Source organism: Capra hircus, chromosome 3 (assembly GCF_001704415.2).
Source record: "Capra hircus breed San Clemente chromosome 3, ASM170441v1, whole genome shotgun sequence".
NCBI classification, from domain to species: Eukaryota; Metazoa; Chordata; class Mammalia; order Artiodactyla; family Bovidae; genus Capra; species Capra hircus.
Genome location: NC_030810.1, coordinates 42,210,704 through 42,235,654, shown reverse-complemented (window position 1 = coordinate 42,235,654; position 24,951 = coordinate 42,210,704). Strand labels below are relative to the sequence as shown.

At 38.6% G+C, this 24,951-nt stretch overlaps 1 protein-coding gene across 8 annotated transcripts in view; it reads right to left on the bottom strand.

Annotated features, from left to right (window-relative positions):
- Positions 1 to 24,951, bottom strand: part of SGIP1 (SH3 domain GRB2 like endophilin interacting protein 1) — a 232,570-nt gene that overhangs the window by 106,819 nt on the left and 100,800 nt on the right. For 5 of the 8 annotated variants that reach the window (XM_018045247.1, XM_005678298.3, XM_013962763.2 and 2 more), the window contains exons 3-7: positions 22,261 to 22,285; positions 19,234 to 19,305; positions 14,674 to 14,730; positions 9,308 to 9,362; positions 8,431 to 8,606 (exon numbers count right to left, since the gene is read on the bottom strand). In XM_018045247.1, the coding sequence (XP_017900736.1) occupies positions 8,431 to 8,606; positions 9,308 to 9,362; positions 14,674 to 14,730; positions 19,234 to 19,305; positions 22,261 to 22,285 (385 nt within the window). The remainder of the gene's footprint in view (positions 1 to 8,430; positions 8,607 to 9,307; positions 9,363 to 14,673; positions 14,731 to 19,233; positions 19,306 to 22,260; positions 22,286 to 24,951) is intronic. The other 3 variants (XM_013962765.2, XM_005678301.3, XM_005678299.3) reach the window with 1 other exon arrangement.

Sequence of the window (24,951 nt, the reverse complement as noted above, 5' to 3'; positions counted from 1 at the left end):
GCTTCTCCATCTTTGGCTGCAAAGAATATAATCAGTCTGATTTTGGTATTGACCATCTGGAGATGCCCACGTTTAGAATCAACTCTTGTGTTGCTGGAAGAGGATGTTTGTTATGACCCATGCGTTCTCTTGGCAAAACTCTGTTAGCCCTTGCTTTGATTCATTTTGTATTCCAAGGCCAAACTTGCCTGTTTCTTCAGATATGTTTTAACTTCCTACTTTTGCAGTCCAATCCCTTATGATGAAAAGGGCATCTTTTTTTGGTGTTAGTCTAGAAGGTCTTAAAGGTCTTCATAGAACCATGCAATTTCAGCTTCTTGGGCATTAGTGGTTGGGGTATCGACTTTGAATCATTGTGAAACTGGATGGCTTGCCTTGGAAACAAGCCAAGATCATTCTGCTATTTTTGAGACTGCACCCAAGTACTGCATTTTGGACTCTTTTGTTGACTATGAAGTCTACTCCATTTCATCTTAGGCCCTCTTACCCACAGTAGTAGATATAATGGTCATCTGAATTAAATTGAATGCAAACTTAGTTTGACTTATTTTGGAGGAAAAATTTGTATTCAGTACAGAACTGAGAGTTTGTAGTTAAGAACAACTCTCAAGGTAAGTCAGCTGTGATCCTTGACTCACCAAAGAACAAAAATAATGGAATTAACAGCAGCTCATAACAAAAGGAAAAGATGATATTTTACCAACAATTAAAATGTAGTGTTTGTTTTCTCAATTCCATGAATGCTATAGGAGCTTCAGGATCAAGGTACTTCGTGAGCAGAACACATCACTGAAGCACATGATGAAAATTCTATGGGTTTTGGAAGAAATTGATATGTCTACCTCTGAGATCCTGTGAGGGGTAAGGAAGCCAAAAGACTGTGAAATGGAGGCCAGAGGAGAAGTTGGCTACATAAGACCATATATTTAATCAGGACTGAGTGAAGAGAGGCAGGCGTTTGGATCACAAGGGGAAGTTCAGCCTCTGTGGGCCACCTCCCATATCAACTATACATTATTTAAAATTTTATTATTGGAGTATAATTGCTTCACAACGTTGTGTTAGTTTCTGCTGTGCAACAAAGTGAATCAGCAATGTGTATACATATATTCCCTCTCTTTTAAGATAAGCTTGTAGTTAACATGAATGTTGAACAAAAATCTGTCCACTATTTCTGATGTTAGCTCGCAGTGCTGGCTTCAAATATTTAGTGAACTGATTTGAAGAGGGATAGAAAATGATGTCATTTCTCCGTGAAATGAATTTGGTGGGGGTGTACAGTATAGAATCCCATTGGGAATGCTAGCTTTCAACAGGGTTTGCTGAAGAAGCACCATACTTACTCAAGGGATTTTGTTAAAACAAAATCAGGAATGCTAAAACAATTTAGGAATGCTTCTGGAATGGCTTCAAAATCAATCTACAGGCAGCACAAAAGTTATTTTATTAACGCATTTTCCTAGTTTGATACTCAGAGTAATTACTGATCTTGGCTTTACATGACTTTTGGCTATTTGGGTTTCCTGATTTATCACCATTTAATGATATTCTTAAAAATGTGCCCCAGACTCTGCAAACAATTCTAACAATAGAATGATCCCTCAGCGTAGTGTCTGATCCTACAATATGGTGTTTACTATATTAACTCATTCCACCCTTACAACAGCCCTGTGAAGTTGGTACAGGAGTTATCTTCACTCACTAATGAAGAAACCATGGCTCAGGTTTTGTAACTTGTGCAAAGCAACCCCAGCGAAGAGGTAGAGCCCGGTTGTCTGAGTAATTGTGATGTCATTGAATTAACTATTTGCATTTCCCTCAAATTATCTTAAAGGAAATTAATGGTATCCCATTGCATGTTAAGATTTCTTTTTGTTGTTTTTGTTTTCCCCTCTGAGAAATCTTTTCCTTTTAAGAACAAAACCATTTGTGAAAGCTGTAATAGAGGTTGGTTTCTATCCTGAATGTAAAGAGTGTGGTACCAAGGGAAGCAGAGAGCAAAGTGATTTGTCCTACACCTCTGTTTCCATATTTTCCTTTAAAAGAAAAATCTTTACATTTTATTAACAGAAAGAGAGGGACATCCCAACAACCACTGTGTGAGGTAGGTGTTCATTATTCCCATTTTAGTTATGAGGAAAGTGATACTCAAATAGGTTTAAGAGATTTGCTTAAGTTTGCAAGAGGTTGAGTTCAGTCTATCAGATTCCAGTATCTTTTCTGCAAGATAAACTAGCACTGTATGCTAGGTCCTTCAGGGGTAAGTACAAAGTCTCTGTTTGTGCTTAAAAAAATATCAATCACAAATGTCCAATATGGAAAAAATGGATTTAGAATTCCTCTTAAAGGTCAATCAGATTTGGTTCAAAATTAAAGTTTAAGACAGGCAAGAGATTGTCCAAACCTCTTCAAATGAATTCAAGACTTGAGATACAGATACATTATAATCCCATGACTCTCAATAAAGGAGCAAAAGTTATCTTAAAATATATATATACAAGTATATATAAATAAATGCATACATACATATATACATAATAGTGTGATGGTTAATATTATGTCAACTTGGCTGGCTATCAGGTATCCAGGTTAGACATTATTTCTGGGTGTGCTATGAGGGTGTTTTCAGATAAGACTAGCATTTGGGTAGCATTTGAACTGGTGGACTTAGAAACGTACATAACCCTCCCTTATGTGGGTCCGCATCATCTAATCTATTGAGGGTCTAAAGAGAAAAAAGGGGAAAGGAAGGAGGAATTCACCCTGTTTTCTGCCTCACCATTTGTGCTGGGATATCTCTTCTCATCTTGCACCCTCAGAATTTACACTGTTAGCTCTTCTGGTTCTCAGGCCTTAGACTGAAATGAATTATACCACCAGCTTTCCTGGGCCTCCAGCTTGTGGACAGCATATTGTGGGACTTAGCCTCCATAATCATGAGAAGCCAATTTGTTACAACAGGTCTACCATCTATTATCTCTCTATCTATCACATATATACATCTATCTATCACATATACTGGAGAAGGAAATGGCAACTCATTCCAGTATTCGTGCCTAGAGAATCCCATGGGCAGAGGAGCCTGGCAGGATACAGTCCATGGGTCACAAGAGCCAGACATGACTTAGCGACTAAGCCACCATCACATATACACATATATGCTGTTAGTTCTGTTTCTCTGGAGAACCCTGAATAATACCCTAGTAATAAAGAAACAAACAATTGCAGAGTACTACTTTTGCATCAGGAACTGTTACTAGGATATTCTGTGTGCTTTCTCCATTCACTCATTTATCAAATCTGCATGCCCAATATGTGCCATGTACTGTGCTAAGCACAGGGGACAAAACATCAAAGAAGATTTGATCCTGCCAGAGACCAACAATAATCTGCAGAAAAACTCCATAAAGACTATTATTAGCCTTCAGTTCAGTTCAGTTGTCAGTGGTGTCTGAATCTTTACAATCCCATGGACTGCAGTGCGCCAGGCTTCCCTGTCCATCACCAACTCCTGGAGCTTGCTCAAACTCATGTCCATCCAATTGGTGATGCCATCCAACCATCTCATCCTCTGTTGTCCCCTTCTTCTCCTGCCTTCAATGAGTCAGGATGGACTGGTTTGATCTCCTTGCAGTCCAAGGGGCTCTCAAGAGTCTTTTCAAACACCACAGTTCAAAAGAATCAATTCTTTGGCGCTCAGTTTTCTTTATAGTTTAACTCTCGCATCCATACATGACCACTGGAAAATCCATAGCTTTGACTAGATGGACCTTTTCAGCAAAGTAGTGTCTCTGCTTTTTTTTTTATTATTATCCTTCCTTTACAGAAAAGGAAATATAATCTCAGAACAATGATGGGGCTCATCTAAGTTTACACAGGTAGAACATGGCAGACCTAGGCCTGCTGTCTGGACACCTGCTTTTTCAATTGTTATATGCCTACCTCCTAAAATTCTATAAGAAACCACTTAAACAAATGGCCACAAAACACATGGAAGAGAAGGTGGTAACCCTAGGTGCCAAAATGTGCTGTGCAGACTTGTCTTCAGAAGGGTGTTTTACACAGCTGTTAAGAGTGCCATTGGCAGACAGCCTTCATCTGTTAACACTTCAGGGTCTGACACAGCTGCAGAGAGCCACCTCGGCCAAGGTCATGCCCCTTCTTAGCCAGCCCATATTGGAGCACTGATTGATGTAGCAGTATAATGATTATTCATCTCAGCCCAATTTAGAACAATTGTGAAGGGTCATTCTAGCTCAAGAGCTCCCCAGATGATTAGCTGAGGCTGTTGTTGGACATGCAAAACAGCTTACCTCCTGAACTAACCCTACCCCTGAATACTGAGCCCAGTATCTTGCACACTAACCTTGGAATGAGAGATAATATGCTTCATGCAAAACCTGTTGAGAAAAGGAGGGACTCTGTCCTTTTGGACAGTCCAATTCCTTTGGATCGAACTCTGTCCAGTCCTCCAAAGAGCACAACTATAACATGAACCAAAGTTTTACAGAGACAGCATTTGGGTTTAATTTGGGTTTAGCACATTTCTTTCAATGATGAGGCAGTCCTTCTCAAAAAGCAATGAACTCTGTAAGATAGAGGGAGCACTATTACTGTTGGAGGAATCTGTATCAATCACATAAACTGATATTTAACTGAAATTGGTATTTTTAGTCCTGCTGCTGGCTAGTATGTAGCATAACATCACTGGTATTTAGAAATCAATGATTAGAAATCTTTAAAAGGAAATTTCCTCATTTCAATAAGTTTGGGGAATAACTTAAGATAGATGAAAAAGTCCCATTTCCCATTACTCTGAGATTATTTAAGATATAGCGACACAGAAACTGTCCGTGTCTACCAGTATTCATTCACTCCTTTGTCTTTTAATAACAGAGTCTGGGATTTTAGCTGGATATATGTGTATCTGGGCTCCCCAGGTGTCAGTGGTAAAGAATTCACCTGCCAGTGCAGGACATGGCAAGAGATATGGATTCAATCCTTGGGTGGGGAAGATTCCCTGGAGGAGCAAATGGCAACCCTCTCCAGTATTCTTGCCTGGAGAATTCCATGGTCAAAGGAGCCTGGTGGGCTACAATCCATCCTGCTTTGACTTTAATGTGGGATAAAAATAAAGCATCTATTCTATTTAAGCCATGACTATTAATATTTTGATTTCTGGTGAAGCAGATCTACTAATATCCTAACTCATACATATCCCTAATTCAACAACTAATTCAAAACTAACAGAATCCCTAATTCAAACCTGGGTGATTTTCCTTCTTTACCCTATTACTATAATATCTTAGGACTTCTCTTGTAGCTCAGATGGCAAAGAATCTGCTGCAAGGCAGGAGGTCTGGGTTTGTCTCTTGAGAAGGGAATGGCAACCTACTCCAGTATTCTTGTTCGGAGAATTCCATGGACAGAGGAGCCTGGTGGGCTACAGTCCATGAGGTTGGACACGACTGAGTGATTAACATTTTCATGATATCTTATTAGGAGATCACAACATGAGAAGAATAGAAATTAGCATCTTTTGATTGTAAGTTGCATCCTCCTCTCTCTCTGTCTTTTTTTTTTTTTTTTGGTGCTCTGTCTTGTCCTGGTCCCTATTAAAACTTGATTTCTATATAAAAATCAAGGGCCAAGGTAAGATCTGGACTGGAACTATGTTTATTTGTCAATATAGTAGAATTTTTGCTAGCAAGTAAAACCCTGATTTTTTATGTTTTTTTATGTTGTTGAAGCTTTCTTTTTTAGGGAGGAGTAATTTTCATATAGGTTTGTTTATATTGTATATACAAATAGATATATATATATGATTCATTCATACATCCATTCATTCATTTATCAAGTAATTTGACAATGAAGTATATATAGTAAGACTATCCAAATAAAGTGAAAATAAATTCATGATAAGAGATATCAAATGGGTTATAATTCATTGCTACATATTTACAGGTAGATGAAAAGAGGAAGTGAAACACAACCTTGTCTTAAAATTCTTCAGAAGAAATAGAAATCAGAAATTCAACATCAGCCATTGTTGTGAATCCTATCATTTTCTTTAACTCTATTAGTGTAACAATTGATGCTTTTGTGGCATTAGAACCAACACCTAAAAGAAATATTCTGTATTATCATTAATTGGTATAGGTCCTATTTCTCTTTTTGTACCTGAATTAAGTGTAGATGTATGAACATTTGACTGCATGCCTAGAAACATCTAAAGTTGTACAAAATATTGCTCATTTTTATCCTGGCACTAACTGGATTTCAGAAGGTTATTTCCATTTATCCAGTTTTATGTCCTTTGTGAAATATCCCTATATTAGGTTTTGGGTTATCTAGACGAGGGCAAGGATTCTAAAGGTAAGAATATATTTTCAGTTCTAATCTCTCTGTATAGTTATGTTTATCTAGAAACATGCGGATCTTTCCCTAAAGCAGCAATCACAGCTCATTTTCTTACACTAACTGTCAAAAATCATGGATATTTGGGAATCATAGCAATCACAGAGGTAGGGTCTCACATTAGAGGGAGCTGGCTGGGAATGCCAGGGCAGTAGTGATGGGGTGGGGTGTCCCAGGTTTTCTTGGTTTGTGGGGCTACTGGTCTGCCTAACCCTGGGATTACTTTCTCTGGGTGTCTCAATTTAGTTTTCGCACTGTTTCTCTATTTTTGTCAGCCTTAACCACATCATGTCAATGTCTCACTTTAAAAACAGGTGTTGGGAAGAGCTCAGAGTGACAGCCACTCTCCTTGCTATACCCTTAGGAACATATGCAGTGGGAGGAATAGCTACCAGATAACTTGAGTAGACATATTCTTTTTTTTTTTTAATTGGAGTATAGTTGCTTTACAATGTTGTGTTAGTTTTTGCTGTACAACAAAGTGAATCAGATATATGAAGAGATATTCTTTTTTATGGAAAGGATTTCTTCTAACTAGCTTTCAGAAAATATAAACCACATGCCTGGAATCTTTCTAATAAGTTTTATTTCATGTAAATTTGTTCACTGAATTCCATGAACTTGCCTTCTTATACTTATCCAGGTAGCTCCCCAATGCCCACTGTCTATTACACCCTAAACAGAAGTAAATATAAATTTGTTTCAATCATTTAAATAAAATTTTACAATTAATAAAAATATTTTAGTAAATAAAAAATGATTTGAAAGATGTCAACTGAAAAGTGAAAGTGTGCACATGTAAAATGTCTTTGTTACTACAAATTGCATATATTACAGAACAATATGTGAGTTTAAAATTTGTACCTTCCATTACAGAAGGGAAAGGAAACTAATATATGTCATGACTCCCTTTTCGAGAAGACATCTTAAGATGGCAAGTGAGTATATGATTAAAAATTATCTGAAATATTATTTCCTGTGGTTGATTACTATTAGCAATCATGTTAGTAGACTCTAACAGCAGTGGTAAAGACCATTATAAGCACTAAAGAAAGCATCATTAGAGATTTTATCCATCCCAGGCAGGCACCCAAAGGATGAGTGATTACAACTCCTATAGAAATGTTAGTTGATATATTCCAGAAGCAGAGAAAAAATGGTCCAGCATTTATTAACTATCTCATTCATGGGAAACGCTGCTGGGGGATGACATCTCTCTAAAGAAGATGCCAAGAAGCTACGAATATATTAGCTCCTAATACAAGAGCCTTCGTCTGCTCTTCACAGTTATTTTTAGAAAACAATTGCAGCATTTATCAAGCACTATAGAGAAAACACTGTAAATGTTGGAACTCAGAATGCAGCTAGAGAAATTTAATAGACAAGAATTGGAAAAGAAGTAAACTGCAGAAAAATACCAATTTGTTCAATATAGATAAGGCATATCTGTATTTGGGGTACCTAAATAGAGTCTTTAAGACAATTTGATAATAAATATAATGAAGCTTGTGAGTTTTAACATCTTTTTAGAATATGGTTTATTATATTAGATTAATATTTCTTTTTGAAGCATTGGCAATGAAAAGGATTTTTCCTTAAAGAAAGCAATCTCCTTGGTTTTCTTTCCATGAGTTTTTATGTGTTGCATCATAAAATAAGACATTAAAATGTGTTTTTAAAAATTGTTGTTAGTAAATATGTAAACTTCATATTGTTTTTAATTGTTTCAGAAGTAAGTCTGGATAATATTTGTTATTTTTTCCTCCTTTGAAAAATGCTTGCAAGAAAAGGTCAAAAACAAATGTGATCCCACTTTGAAAAGCACAACAACTGCAATATAAAATTAGCATAATTTTCCATAGCTAGAATGAGCTGTTTCAGGTTTAAAGAGTTCATAAAATCATGACCATATGCACTTATCAGCTTAAAGAGTTTCTGATCTACTTAACATGTACGGGCAGAGCACAGCTGTCAGTCCAACCTCACCAAAGCTTGAAATAAAAAGCCACTCACCACCGGTGATGGGGAAAGTGCAATGTTGCCTATTGATGCCTTCAGTTCATCTACAGTTGCAGCGTTCTTAAGAATGTCTTTAGCTTGCAATGGCTTAATCTTGATATTAAACTTCTTGTGTGATTCTTCTTCCTCTTCTGATTCGCTCGAAGAATAAAAGTGCTTTCCTTTGGTAGGTAGAACACAGTTAAAGATGCATAACTGTCTTTTCTACTCAGAGGCAATGATGGGTATAAGACAAGAACGGCTGCACAAAGAGAAGCAGAAGCACACTTGGGTGGCAGAAAAGCAAAGCAAAGCAAAAATCAAAGTGTAAAGCAGGAAAGAGTCAGAATTTATCCGCCTTTCCTTGGAACATGGTTAAGGATGGCAAATTTCAAGGAGCAATGGTTACAAAGTCCATTACGTGCGTCACACTCAGCACTCACAGTTATAGGCCCAAGGGAACTTCCTCTTACCATAGGAGACAGGAAGGCTGCTCAGCGAAGGATTTGTGATGACTTTTGGGGCTTCAGAGTGTGACCTGCTCTGACCAGAGATGGTTTGTGGGGAAAGCACAAGTCAGAGCTATCTCCCAGGCACCATAAGTAGTGTTATCATATCAGATTTTAGAAGACAACCCAGCACCCATAATTTGCACAATTGTTTTTCAGCGCAGTTTTTGTCTTTTTCCTCTCTCTCTTTTCTATGAATAGATTAAGGCAAAGTGCCTGCTTGTTAGTGATCAGGCTGTTCTCTGTGCTGTTTATTCATCTCTAATACGAGTGACAACAGGACTTGAGAAGCTTGGGTTTCGGCACTTCTGCAAATCCTAAATTTATCATCCTGCTTTCTGAAAGCAAATGGAAATTAAGATTAAAATATAAAGAAAGGATATAGCCGGGTTCCTCAGGTCTGATGCTGTAGCCTTCTTCATCCAGCTCAGGGGAATTCTATAAAATACAAGTGCACATTAAACAATCATTGTCCTGACAATGGTAAAGAAATTACTCACATTCCTTCAAGAGTCATCTAGTTAAGGATATAGACGTGCCTCTTGTTTTGAATGCTGCTGCTGCTGCTGCTGCTGCTAAGTCGCTTCAGCCGTGTCCGACTCTGTGCGACCCCATAGACGGCAGCCCACCAGGCTCCACCGTCCCTGGGATTCTCCAGGCAAGAACACTGGAGTGGGTTGCCATTTCCTTCTCCAATGCATGAAAGTGAAAAGTGAAAGTGAAATCTCAGTCGTGTCCGACTCTTAGCGACCCTATGGACTGTAGCCCACCAGGCTCCTCCGTGTTTATAAAATTACTCAAGAATATTTGGAGAGTCTTCCTATTGGGAAAATAAACTAGAAGTCAATTGTCAATGAAAGACAATGCTCAAAGAGAATGTATCATGCATTTCCTATAAGCCAAAGATCATGCTAAGCAATGTGACAGGGATACAACATTGAAATTATCTTTGTCTGTATTCTGGTAGTCAAAGTTCAAAAAAAAAAAAAAAAAAAAGGCAAAACACAGAATATTACTGATGGGGTCTGAAAGGAAAGGAAATTTGTGAGATCTGGAAGAATCAAGGAGTCTTTGTGTGCCTTTTGGGTCAGATGGAGAGGAGAGGGGAGTCCGTGGTGAGGAAGAGATTGTACCGAGACACCAAGGCAGGATTGGACAGCATGATTCTCACGGTGAAAGGGAGAGGGAGATGAAGATGACAGGACTGGAGAGGAAGCTGTATGGGCGGGGGCAAGACCATGGAAAAGAAGACTGGGGTGGGGCCGGCAACATTATAGGGGAAAAGTCTGGACTTGACATGGCTACTGCAGCGTCTCAACTAGCGTGAGACACGCTGAAAGCTTCCCTGGTGGCTCAGATGGTAAAGAATCTGTCAGCAATGTGGGAGACTTGGGTTAGATTCCTGGCATTAGAAGATCCCCTGGAGGGCATGGTAACCCATTCCAGTATTCTCGCCCGGAGAATCCCCATGGACAAGGAGTTTGGCAGGCTACAGTCCATGGGGTTGCAAAGAGTCGGACACAACTGAGTGAGTGAGCACAGCACTTCCTGAAAGCAGAATCATGAGGTGTTGAAAATATGCTAAGGATTGACTGAGGACAGAAGAAACTGGAGAAAGGAAAACTAACTCATGATACTTGCAACAATTCAGGTGAGATATGCTAAGAAGGACCAAGCTGTTAGTTTTGGGAAGGGATGAATCGAGGACATTTGGAAGGACAGATTGTGAGTTCTCAGTCACAGATTGGTCATGGGAGAAAAAGGAGAGGAAATGTTCAAGAAGATTCCAAGATTTCTTCCATCAAATCCTGGGAGTACTCCTGGCTGAACTCATTCTAACAAGAGACAACTAACATTTTTAGGAAAAAGATAAGAAAGATAAAAGTCTGCGTGATTGGGATTAGTGTTGCCATATTTTAGTTCCTATTATATGGTAAGTACCGTGGCCTGTTTTATTTCACTGACTCTTCATAGCAATCGTGTGTGTGTGCATGTGTGTGTGTGTGTGTGTGTGTTAGTTGCTCCGTTGTGTCCGACCCTGTGACTCCATGGGCTCTAGCCCGCCAGGCTCCTCTGTCCATGGAATTCTCCAGGCAAGAATAGTGGAGTGAGTAGCCATTTCCTCCTCCAGGAGATCTTCCCTGCCCAGAGACTGAACCTGGGTCTCCTGCACTGCAGGCGGATTCTTTACCGTCTGAGCCACCGGGGAAGCCTCACAGCAATCATTCATGGAAAGAATCATCCCGTCCACCAGGGAGGAAACTAAGAGAAATCTGATGTCATTTCTCTAGGAAATACATCTAGCAAATGACAGACCTGGGTCTTGACCCACCAGGTGTTTTGAGACTAAACTCTGTGCTTGAGAGAAGAAGAGGGGGCAGAGTTCAAAGGTGGCCTCCGAGGTTATAGGACTGGAAGAAAGAGGACAGAGCTGGAGAGAGAGATCTTGGAGTCACTGAAGCAACATATATGTGATGACCACAGAGAGAAAAGGGCCTGAGTGCCATGGAAAAGTGGCCATTTATTGAGCATTTATTATCTCCCTTTTGTCCTTTCAGCACTAAAAGTTGGCTTTTTTTTTTTTTAAGTGCAAGAGTATTAAGTTTACTTTCCTGCCAAAAACCTGTCCCTGCCTTTTTACTGCACTTAGAATAATAACCTAGCACCACTATATAGCCCAGAAGGCCCTGCCTGATTCTCACAGGGCCTTCTTCCCATTGTTGACATATGAGATTTGATCACTACAAGCTTCTTCCCACTTCTGGGTCCTCATAAAAGTCCTCCTTTCTGCCTGAAAGTCTCTTCCCTCAAATATGAAGTCAGTTAAACCTTACTTAAACTTTAGAGTTTTGCTTTAAGGCCACATCCATCCCTGCCAAAAACACAGTGACATAGTCTATTAAGAATAAACCCTTTCTTATTACTTAAAGAAAGTGGAGTCTAGTGTATTAATATAATTATAGCCACAATTCCTATGACCTGAATAATTTTTAGGACTAAGCAAATTTGAGAGATATTCTGCTTCCTTTAAACACTCACAAGTTGTTAAGGATGGCACTAAGTTTTAGGGTTGGATGGAGTATCAGAAATACTTGATGAATAATCAAATATTGATGAATAATCAATAATAATTTTGTATTTTAATTATCATGCTTCTTGTTTGCTTAGAGTATCCCATTCCTGTGCATTAAAGACGTCTATAAAATATAACAAAATTTTTGTTATAATAAAAATTCTACAAAATCCTATAAAACACAAAAAAATTCTTTTTAGGTGAAAAAGTGCTAATTTTGAGAAAAAAATTACCTTGCTTAATATATTTAGTAACTTCCCTTATAATATTATTTATGAACAATTTAGATGTGGGGTAAAATGCTGTGCTGTGCTTTATGGCTCAGTTATGTTCAACTCTTTGCAACTCCATGGACTGGAGCCTACCAGGCTTCTCTGTCCATGTGGATTCTCCAGGCAAGAATACTGGAGTGGGTTGCCATGCCCCCCTCCAGGGATCTTCCTGACCCAGGGATCAAACTCAAGTTTCCCGCATTGTAGATGGATTCTTTACCATCTGAGCCAACAGGGAAGCCCAAGAGTACTGGAGTGTGTAGCCTATACCTTTTCCAGGGGTCCTTCTCAATCTAGGAATTGAACTGGGGTCTCCTGCATTGCAGGTGGATTCTTTACCAGCTGAGCTACCACGGAAGTCCATGGGGTAACATAGGGGCTATCATAGATCTACGGAATTGAATTGTGGAAAATATAAAAAAGATCTCAACACTGGGAAACAGGTATAAGGGAAGACTAGGTAATGAGGTTGACAGAATGACATGTTCTGGAGTGTACGGGTGGCATGAATAATTGAATTTTCTTGAGATTCATTTTTCCTTTCTATAAATGCAGGTAATGTAGTATTCACCTTCTAAGGTGGTAAAAAACAGTGGCAGATTTTATTTTCTTGGGCTCCAAAATCACTGCAGATGGTTACTGCAGCTATGAAATTAAAAGATGTTTGCTCTTTGGAAGAAAAGCTATGAGAAACCTAGACAGTGTATTAAAAAGCAGAGACATCACTTTGCAGGCAAAGGTCTGTATAGTCAAACCTATGTTTTTTCCAGTAGTCATATGTGGAAGGGAGAGCTAGACCATAAAGAAAGCTGAACACGGAAGAAATGATTCTTTCAAACTGTGGTGCTGGAGAACACTCTTGAAAGTCCCTTGGACAGCAAGAACAAACCAGTCAATACTAAAGGAAATCAACCCTGAATTGGAAGGACTGATGTTGAAGCTTCCAATACTTTGACCACCTGATTTGAAGAGCTGACTCATTGGAAAAGACCCTGATGCTGGGAAAGACTGAGGCAGGAGGAGAAGGGGTCAACAGAGGATGAGATGGTTGGATGGTATCACTGACTCAATGGACATGCGTTTGAGCAAACTCCGGGAGATAGTGAAGCAAAGGGAAGCCTGGCATGCTGTAGTCCACGGGGTCACAAAGAGTTGGACATGACTTAGCAACTGAACAACAAAAAGGTGGTAAGAATTTAGTAGCATGTCATAATATGAATGGTGGTATTTTAAAAAATGAAATTATTATTAACAAATGTGCAAATGCATTAACATCAAGTTTAATTTTTATGAAAGAGGAGGTTTGGTCAGACAGTCACCTAAGTTGTAAGTACAAAGGCATTTTGTAAGAATTATGAATTTAGGGACTTGGTATGCAATAAAAGTGATTTTTGATGTGAATATGGCCTATATGTTTTCTATGATTAGAAATATAAGAGCAATTTTGTCCATCCTATTGTGGCTGGTGAAGTGTGTGGTGATGAGGTTAACTGGCTACTGGGGGAATCACAAGGAGAGTTTAGGTCTCCACTGGGAGACCACTGGGATTTAGGTCTCCCCTGGGATTCACCCTCACTCCTTGGGAAAAAACAACTGATTGTCATTTGACTTGGGAAAAATCTGTACTATGAGGCTAGAATAATTATCATATGCTATGGTGGGAATATTTGTATTGCTCCAAAATTTATAAGTTGAAATCCAAACCCCAAGGTAATGGTATTAGGAAGTGAGGCCTTTGGGGGTGATTAGGTCACAAGGGAGGAGACAGCATGATTGACATTAGTGCCCTTATAAAAGAGATTGCAGTGAGGTTACAGTTAGAAGGTGCCTTCCATGAATCAGCAAGTGGGCACTCAACCAGCAAGTGGGACTTCCCAGGCTCCTAAACTGTTAGATATAAATGTTTGTGCTTATAAGCCATTCAGTTTTTGGGCATATTTGTTATAGCCACCTGAACAGACGAGGACATTGCAAAATCAAGGCCTAGACATGAACGGACTTGACTCAATACTCAGAGCTGCTTATCAATATAATTAGGATTGAATATCTAGAGTTAATATTTTTAAAAATGTTTTTTGAACATGTATGCCAGGCTAGGCAGGCTACTGAAATATTCTGCAAATAGTTAGCTCATTGAATCCTCTCGATAATGCTATAAAGTAACTACTGACTTCATTTATGGTGGCCAGCAAACAACCAAAGCCACACATAGCTGTTCCATGGAGGGGCCAGATCTCAAACTCAGGTCTAATAGACTCTAGTGCTCTTAGCCTCTATACCAGGCTACCTGTGCCAGCACTTCCTAATGAGATGTTTCACTTATTTCTATGCTCTATTTTAAATATAAGCATGCCTTGACTTTTTTTCACACTGAAGTATTTATAAAAAACAACCTGATACTCACATATCTTTCCCAATCAATTTCTGCATAAAATCCATTTGGTGCTCCATTGCTTTTCTTCTGTAATAAATTTGAAAATACATTTAGAAAAGAAACATTTGAATTAATAAAAAAGAAACAAAGAAAACTTGTCTTATCTGCATTTAGCAAGAGCTATCAAAATCCAGCATTGGAAAGACACATTACAGCAGCCTATTAAGCAACCACGTTGGTGTAACTGAATGGTAAATTGAGTTGGCATGACACTGCATAAAAGAACTCACACACTTACTTAACAAAAGACTGTAGGATACGCATAGGGATATTAACAACTAGCTACTCAAATGTTATATGATTACTAAAGAATCAGCAGCCCCTATGTATTATTTAATCCTCTATACCTCAGGGGATATAACTAGATGTATTCAATATGTACATATTTAAATGGAAATATTTTGACCCACGTTATTCTCATACACAGTTATTTCCAACATATCCAGAGAATATTCATCCAAGTCATTAATTCATCTTCTTCCAGCTTTTCTAACACTGACTCAAGTTTTCCTAAACACCTTTGATAAAATATAAAGGGAATCAGATTCCAATTAGTTAACTCAGCCTCTAAGTATTAAAAAATAGTGTTGATGTTCTTTTCAAGTGACTTTTCTTATGAAATTACTAAAAGACAATTTGAGGATTAATTGTGGATTTCTGTCATCCAGGCATCCTAGGCCTCCATGAGCACAGATCATTATGAGAGGACTGGGCATCAGCATTATTCTCTTAGAATTATCTTAAAAGTTCTATTTTCGGCCCTGGTACTGCCATGACATGTATGGCCATGAGAACTTGAGCAAGGATGTGGTATCATTCAAACTGAAATTTCTAGGATTCTCTATTTCTCATGAGCAAAGGATAAAAACACAGATGAGGTTGATAATGGAGAGTCCATTCAACAACATTCCTGTCAGCACATAGAGCGACGATATGTCACTGAGCACTCATGGGTCTCACAACAACACACATCAGATGCTGATGAATGAGGCTTGAGGACAGGACACCTAATTTTGCAATCACAAATGAAGGCTGGTTGAGCTACGATGTTAACAGCTGACACCATTTGACAAGGAGGTAGGAGAAGATACCTTTTCATCCATGCATGCAGGATCACTAAAAAACCAAATCAGAAGTAACCTAGTAACATCATCATTAATTGATACTTCATGTTGATTGGGCATTCTAAGAATTAGCAGTGGTTGAGTGAGGGGAAATAGTGTGTGAGAAATAGATAATGTGTCCATTATTTTCCTGTCTCTTCCCATATACCAACACCGCACTAGAACTTACAAATGCACAAATTCTGTCCTGCCTCCACCAGCCAGCACACTGGGACCAAGGGCCCGTGCCCCATATCCCTCTTCTTTGTCTTGCTCCTGACAAAGACTATATGCTTAATCAGACAACATCATTTTAAGCCTCTCATAGATTTGCCTTCATTAAATTAGTGCTTCAATGATATTCTTTGCTATTTGAATGAAGGTTGTTTTAAAAACTTGCCACATCAACTTTGCACCTGTATAAGCTATGAAGCTACTTTTGAGAACATGCCATCTCATAATAAAAAATCTCTCTCATGGTGAATGGCATGGTTCTTACTTCCTTTTTGTCATACTTGTTTTCTTTTAAAATGTCTACTTTAACAATGTTTGCTTATGTCTTCCTTGCAAAACTCTCCAAATCCTCCTTATAAAGCTGCTGCTGCTGCTAAGTCGCTTCAGTCGTGTCCAACTCAGCGACCCCATGGACTGCAGCCTACCAGGCTCCCCCTGTCCTTGGGATTCCCCAGGCAAGAACACTGGAGTGGGTTACCATTTCCTTCTCCAATGCATGAAAGTGAAGTCTCTCAGGCGTGTCCGACTCTTAGCGACCCCATGGACTGCAGCCTACCAGGCTCCTCCGTCCATGGGATTTTCCAGGCAAGAGTACTGGAGTGGGGTGCCATTACCTTTTCCACCCTATAAAGCATATATAATATATTCAAAATACATATGTAATTTAGAGTAATGGGAAATCAAATGATATAAGCTGATCTCAAAAAACTAAACGTATGAATTCAGTGATGAGTATAGTACTATTAATAGATCTTTTAGTCCTCAATTCTTTATTACAAAGAATTGCTATCTAAAAACCAGAGATTAGATAAATTGCTGAGTTCAAAATTTTTGAAGTTCTACAGATGTTTGCTTCCATGATAATCTCATCTCTGTAACCAAAGCCTTTCAAGACCAGGATAGTTGGCAGGTTCAGCTAAATACAGACAAAATGAGTCTGTGTATTTCTTTACTGACAATATTAGAAATACAAAAGTTCCTCAATTTTATGAATTTTCTAGACCTGGGCTGAGGGAAAGTTTCTCAGTTTCCATGGAAACAAATGGAAGATTGTGATAAAGAGAAAGCAAAGCTTATAAAAAGAAACTTCTTTTAAAATAATAACACTTTAAACATAAATACTAAACACAAACAACAGATCATAATAGTACATTCTTTTGGGTTGATATTAAGAACACACACACATATATATACACACAGTTCCAAGACACATATATACGCACATTCTTTTGGGTTGATATTAAAAACACACACACATATATACACACAGTTCTATGACACATATATACACACAGTTCTATTAGAGAAATTAGCAATTTAGCATCATTCACACTAGTGAATTCTTACAAATATATTTGATTTTGCAAGTCGAAATTATCAAGTTAGAGCTAATGCAGAACCTGGTTGAAATTCTTCTGGTAAAACTCTAAGGAAGAAATTCTCCCAGTTTAACAATTTAAGCAGCTCATAGTGGTGATATGGAGGTAATGGCTCTATTGATTTTCAATTGGAAAACAGTGTAAAACCATGGAAGAATGTAATTTAAGTGGGGAAATATTGTTGGCTATTCACCAACATATTCAATATAAAGAGTGATTTTTCTCTTGGAGTAAAAGGTATGTATTTTTAAAATTCTTTTCTATATTTTCTAAAACCCACAATTCACATGAATCACTTCTAAAACTTGAATATATGACTGTTATTTAAAGATAATCAAGGCTGATAGCAATATTGATCATGTTTTAATAGGTATTTTACTTTGGTCAAGCTTATTATCTCCTCTTAGATAATATGATTGGTTAGATCAATAAGTGTAGTAAAACTGCATTCAATTATACATTCATCAAAGTTCTGAATTTTAACTGTAGATGCTCCTCTTTTCCAAGGTCAGATCACGGCCACCTTGTGCTCTTTGGTGAGAAGTATTAAAGACATGTGAAATACTGGCTAAATATTATCTTTTTGCCATTGAGATAGACTTGTCTTACTTTGTAAATAACCCTATAGAATAGCACTATCCAATAGAACTATCTGTGAAGAAGTAAATGTTCTGTATGTATGTTGTCCGATATGGTGGCAACCAGCCACAAGTAGCTGTGGAGTGCTTAAAATGCGGCAAATGTCACTGAAGAACTGAATTTGGTTTTATTTTTAAAAATTAGAAAAATAGGTATTTATTTAACTGACGTATAGTTGCTTTATAATGTTTCAGATATACAGCAAAGTGGTTCAATTATATATACACACACACACGTGTATATATATACGCTCATTCTTTCCCATTATAGGTTATTACAAGATATTGAATAGAGTTTCCTGTGCTATAAAGTAGGTCTTTGCTGTTTATCGATTTTACATATAGTAGTATATCTGTTAATCTCAAATTCCCAATTTATACCTTCCTCCCTTGGCTTTTTCCTTGATAAACATGCTTGTTTTCTGTCTGTGGGTCTATTTTTGATTTATAAGTGGGTTCATTTGTATCTTTTTTTGTTGTTTTAGATTTCACATGTAAATGATATCATATAATATGGTGTTCATCTTTGTCTGCCTTACTTCCCTCAGTATGATAATCTCTAGATCTATCTATGTTGATGCAAATGGCACTATTTTATCATTTTTATGATTAATATTCCATTATATATATGCACTATATATTTATCCATTCATCTGTTAATGGCCGTTAAGTGAGGAACTGAATTTTAAATAGCCACATGTGGTCACCATTTTGAACAACACAGCTATCATTGTTGTACAGTCTGGGCCACCAGGATCAGCACCCCAAGTCCACTGTCAAGTACCTGAGGTCCCACAGGCCCAGCTCCTGCCAAATTCCTAATGTTACTTAGATAGTACTTACCCTAACAAATGACTCTGTTATTTGTCAATATGTATAATGTTGTTTATATTATAGCCAAAGTTTTCTTATAGATAGCAGATTCTTTTAAAAAATCTGAATTGCTGTCCTTTGTCTAAGACAGGCATGTCTCTTATGCCTGATCACTTTTTAAAAGTATATTCAGACATCAACATATACAATCTATATAGTTGATTTAAAAATTGGCCCCAGTATTGGGGAATACTATCTAAGAAAGAGTCTTAATGCTTTTGTGTTTTCAAATTTCAAACTGGGATTTTACTCACTGTTTCTACAACCCCTTGGAAATTTTAAACTAAAATCTGTTGTCCTTACCGAAACTTTTTTTCCTCCTTCACGCGCGCACTCTGCTTTGTTATTGTAGGGTGGTTCATGTGGGCTGGGCTGCTGGAATTGATTGTTTTCATGTAGAAAAAAGTTGTTAAAGGATCTGTTTGTTCTTCAAGACACATATAAAGAATCACATGGAGTCAGCAAACATACCATAGAGGAAACAACATCTAGGCCAAATTGGAGGGCCTACCAATCTTGGCAGGGTTCTCAAAGCAAAGAGTGAACTTTGGGGCCCATAATGAGGCTCTATTCAGCAGGCCAGTGTGGCTAGGCCAGGAGAAGAAGGGAGAAGGGGAAAGAGGCATCCCAGGCACCAGGGGTGATGTGAACCCAGTCCTTATTCAGCCAGCACTTAATTTACAGGTAGAGAATAAACACTGGGCCACACCAGACTGAATAAAAATAGTTGTATTTCTAATGGCAGTCTGAAAAGGCTAGCTGCACTGTTTATTTCCCTGGATCATAGCCTTCTGGGGAGACATCAAGACAGAGCACACACAGCTGCCAGCTCCAAATCTGGGCCCTTTCCTGCACACATGTTCAGGATGAGCTGAGATCTCCTCATAGCAATGACCGTGACATTCAGTCCCCCAGTCTAGGTGTAGGTGGAAATCTGAACTGCTTAGGAAAAACTCAGAATGTGTCCTGCACAAGTCAGTTTGTCTCTGGGTTAGACTGCATTGCCACACAGATGCCTAAAGCCTCAAACTTCGAGGCAGACAGCTTGGCCAGGAGTGGGCATATTCGACCAGGGTAGAGCAGGGCAAGCCCATCTTGCTACATGCAGCCCAGCCACAGAGCCTCCGTAGTCAAAACCTCAAAAGCCTTGTCACCAAAGATGGGCTTCACTGGATTTGCAGAAACTGAATTAAAACAGTTAAACCTGTTGTGTAACTCCTGTGTTGACAAAGTCATTTATAAGCATGAAGTGCGTACACCACCACCTATAGTCTGTAGAACCACATTAGTAAAACCATAAATTTCAACTTCAGATATTCAAAAAGAAATCACTTTAAAGCTTACTCAGTCATGTAAAAGTAGACTGGCTCCACTGACATAAGGTCTTAAAGAAATCAGTCTGAGTTTGAAAGAAAATCAGGTTGAGATTTCCAGGGACTAAATGCAAATAGAAATTTTGGACTTCTATAGCAACTAGTCTGAGAAGGCGTTCTCAAAATTTGGTGCCCAGAGTACGTGGGGAAAACTGGAGGCACATTTCCAAGTGGTAAAATAAGCAGCTGGCTAACAATGTCCAATTACCTAGGAAGCTGTACACTCTGTTTCTGAGAGCATGAATTTATTTTGAGTGCAGCCCATTTTCCAAACAGGTTTGTATTGTTTCCTGAGAAATCAAAATTAAACAACTCCTCTTTTCTAAAATCATGACCAGTGATACATTCGTGGCAATTCCAGTTAAGGAACAAAGAGGGCGCGTCTGCTGGTAAATAACTTGATGTGACTGGGCATGGTGGCAATGACGGAGGGCTTGGGGAACTCAGGGATGAAGCCCTGCCTTAGGGTGGGTGAGTCTGCAGAATCACAGCTGGGCTTATGGACACAGCACATACTCAGAGTCACCTGTCACACACCAGCGCTGTGCCAGGCACCAAGTGCATGTTCCCCTCAAGATGCAAACAGGGGGTCCCTAGAAGAGCAGAGACCTGAGACAGCAGTGGGGCTTCAGAGACGATGACCGGAAGCGTGGGAGGAGCTTTAGAGAAAGAAAAAAAAAGACAAGACTGAGGGTGCCAGAGGGAGAGAAGCAAGAGACAGCAAACCAGCCTGGGAGCAGCAGGGAGGGAAAGCAGAGACTAGCTAACAGAGCCTTGCAAGGGTGAGAATGAAGGGGACAAGAGAACTCAGGGAGGGGACTGAGACAGAAGCGAAGAGAAGACACAGAAGCAGAGTACCTGAGACAGAGTTAACGAGAGGGCTCTGAGCCAGAAGCAAGAGGTGAGGAGAAGCTGAGTCTTCTGGGTCTTTTTTTTCCCCTGCTGAATAGAGCCTTGATTATAGTGTTACCCAATGTCTGATAAATTTCAGTCTACTTCCTTAACATTTCATGGAGAGAACTACATGAATGCAAAAGGCACCCCAAAGCTAAGAACCTTGAGTTAAATGTGGGAGAAAGACTCCTACCATAGCTGCAATTAACACCCCAATTTAGGTCTAATATTATAAAGGGTGATTTAAAAAAAAAATTATCTATCAGGTTTATTTTAGTTCCCACTCCAGCCCAATGAGCCTAATGTGAGTCCCTTTTTTTCCCTTCTTCAAGAACAGCTGTTCTTTTGAACCTTCTGAATAGGCATCTGATTCGGCTTTGAAGGAAGTCATTTTAGAAGTTGGTGCAGCCTGTCATGAGGACAACTTGGATAAATCCAAGCTCATGCACCACCAACTTCTCTAAAAAAGCAAGAAATCTGGTGACCAGCGAGGAATCAGAGTTCCTGTTAACTCTTAAACCGGTGGACATTTTTTCCTCCTCCAGGCTGTAAATTCAGACATAAGTGGTTTCAAGACCATTCCCTACTTATGAATTTAATACAGAAAATGTATCTGCAGCTCAACTGCAAAAAGGGAAAGGTTTCTTTCAATTTTATTGGATTTCAGCTCCATTATGACTTTGTGGCCTCTGTTGGAGAAAAGCATTCTCATATAATGAGCTCTTATATCATTAAATTGGAAATGAAATAACAGTTGATGGTAGCAGCCCCTGCAGGAACTGTCTGACTTTTGACCCATCATATTGATGACTAGTTGCCTTGCCTGCTCTGGGGCAAGGTTTTAGGTGAATGCAATAAGTAAGTTTAACTTGACCAAGACTGTATTTATGTCCCGTGCAATTACTACAAAAAATTACAACAGTGAGAGGTCTGAAAAGTCATTTAAGCTCATTTTTCCCCCTGCAGGAAAAAAAAAAAAAAAAAAAGAAACGGGGCTTTAAGAAATTTAAACTAGCATAGGTTGAAATGCAAACCTACTAAAAATGATCATTTAAATACTTACAATTCCATCTCTATCTGGTGAACCTCTGTAACAAAAAGAAATTAGTAGCTATTAGGAAAATGAATCATTCTTGCTACACAGACTCAAGTACAACAATAAGAGTCATTAACCACCTCTTGCCAGTTCCCACCCCAATAAACCTGGATAATGAAAGCTACTCAAAACAAATTGGTTGAATGATATTTCAGTGTGGGGTGTGTGTACATGTATGTGGAAGGGAGAGAGTCATAAAAAATTGAAATCCAAAAGGCACAAGTTGTTGGTGCAGTGTCTTGCCCACTTTTGAGAGAATTCAGTAAGAGCTGTCCCATTTAATCAGCTTCCATTTAAAACTACCACTAGGAATGCCAACCGATTTGTTCTCTTATCTTCTCCCCATAAGTGGTCTTCCCCTTATAAGAAGGAATTTCTATGGTATTTTTCAAGTCACTTTGAGAATCTGTATTTTCCTCCATCTTTCTATATTTACTGCTCCTTTGATTATATGAGAGCAGGAAATGAAGGGCAATTTTACTAAATGGTTCACTTTGATGACTAAAGTCCAGGGTATTTAATCCACAGTGATGCTAGGCTACAGTGTTTAAGAATAAGGTCTTTAGAGAAGGATGAATCTAGGTGTTCCAACTCCATTATTTACTAATTCTCTGATCTTGGACAAATTACTTAACCTTTCTAAGTCAGTTTAAATATGATAAGTATATAAAGAACTTATAATAATTCCCAACACATACTAAGTCTTCAAAAATGTTTGTTACAGGACTTTTTCCTCTTCCATGATGGCTCTACCCTAGGAACAAACACAAAACTTCCCACTTGCAGCCATGTTAGGCTTTATAGCAATAGAGGAAGGGGATTACTGTTACTCTGGAAAACTGAACTGGAGGAACAGAAGAAAGGGGGAAGTAAAAGGGTAGTCATTGTAACTTTATAACCTCTTATATTAATTCTAATATTAATATTTTAAATAATATTAATTCTAATATTAATAGTTAATTAATATTAATATTTTAATTAATATTAATTCTAATATTAATTAATATTAGGAGCTAGAAAAATATTATTCTATTAACATGGAGACCAGAATCATGCTCAGGTGAGGATCTGCACTGTTTTTAAGGAAACCTTAGTAAGTGCTTGGGTGGAGTGAAAATGAAAGTCCCTTAGTCATGTCCAATCTTTGCGACCCCATGGACTATAAAGTTCATGGAATTCCCCAGGCCAGAATACTAGAGTGGGTAGCTGCTCCCTTCTCCAGTAGATCTTCCCAACTGAGGTGTCAAACTCAGGTCTCCCATATTGCAGGCAGATTCTTTACCAGCTGAGCCACCAGGTGTGGTTGGAACTGTTCCTTAGGAGGTGGGATCAAGTGAAATGTTCTTTATTTGCTGGGACATCTTCTTAGCTCCAAGGTTTGATTCCTTTCCCTGCCAACACCCCCTTCAAAATTAGCAGAACATTCTACTTGGATTATAAAACATTTGATGGGAGTGCATCATTTTTCATAATCATTTCCATGTGGATACAAGAATGAATCAATGATACAGGGGCTAGAAGTAGAGAGGACACTGTTTTTGACCATGAGACCGTGAGAGCTGACAGAAGTCTGAGGGTGTTTGGACATTTGCTGGCTATGAGAATTCCGAACAGTTGGTTCAAAGAAATTTCATCTAAGAAAGAAGGATAGGAAGAGTTATGTATAATTAATTGAACAAATATTGAGTGACTTATAATGGGCCAGGCACTAGTCTAAACTCAGGAGATAAAATGATGAAGAAGACATGCTTTTTGAGACAAGCAAGTAAATCCACTGGGTTATTATGACCACAATAAACCCAGGTGGCAAGAAAGCACAGAGAAAAGTACCAGCTCACACTCATCAAAGCCAATTTTCCTTATCAGATTTATATGCTGAAAAAACAGACATTTCTTACTAGGATTTCAGCCTCTGCTAAAGGGATCAGGAGAGAGGAGATTTTGTTAACTTTTGCATAGGACAGATCCAGCGGCACTCATCCTGTGGAGCTGTCTTTAGGGGCAGGTGATAGATGCAAGGGGATCTAAAATCAGAGGCCACTTGGTTTCATGCGTATTACCACTATAGGGATGGTATTTCAAACATTTTCATCAGAATAAATGTAATTGTACACAGCAGTGTTGATGTCTGTTTGAATCCTTTGTCTTATCCATTGGTGGAAATGAGGCTGGTTCTTCCCAGTATGGTGGTAGTAAGCACGGTGATGGAGGGCACCAGCTATAGCACCAGACTGCAGGGTTCAATCAGCTCAGATCTCCCAGCTGCATAACTCTGAACAAGAGCTTCACCCCTTTGTGTTTCAGTTTCCTCAGTTACATGATAGCTGTGATAACAGTATATGCCTCACAGGGCTATTAAAGGATTCAGTGAGTTAATATAAATGAAGAGCCTGGAATGGTGCCTAGAACATTGTAAATACTCACAAAATGTTATCTAGGTTAAAGTTATTATATCAATATAAGCTGACCCAGGATGAGGAGTAGAGAGAGATTTTAGCAGCCTCAGACAATTGGGCATGTCCTCAATTTATTTCCTAACCTCCTCTTATTAAGTTTTATGTTTTTAAATAAATACAGCAGACCCACTATATTTACTGACTTCCATTTTAAAACTGATCATCTACCAGGCACCTTTTGCCTCTGTTTTTAAAAATGATA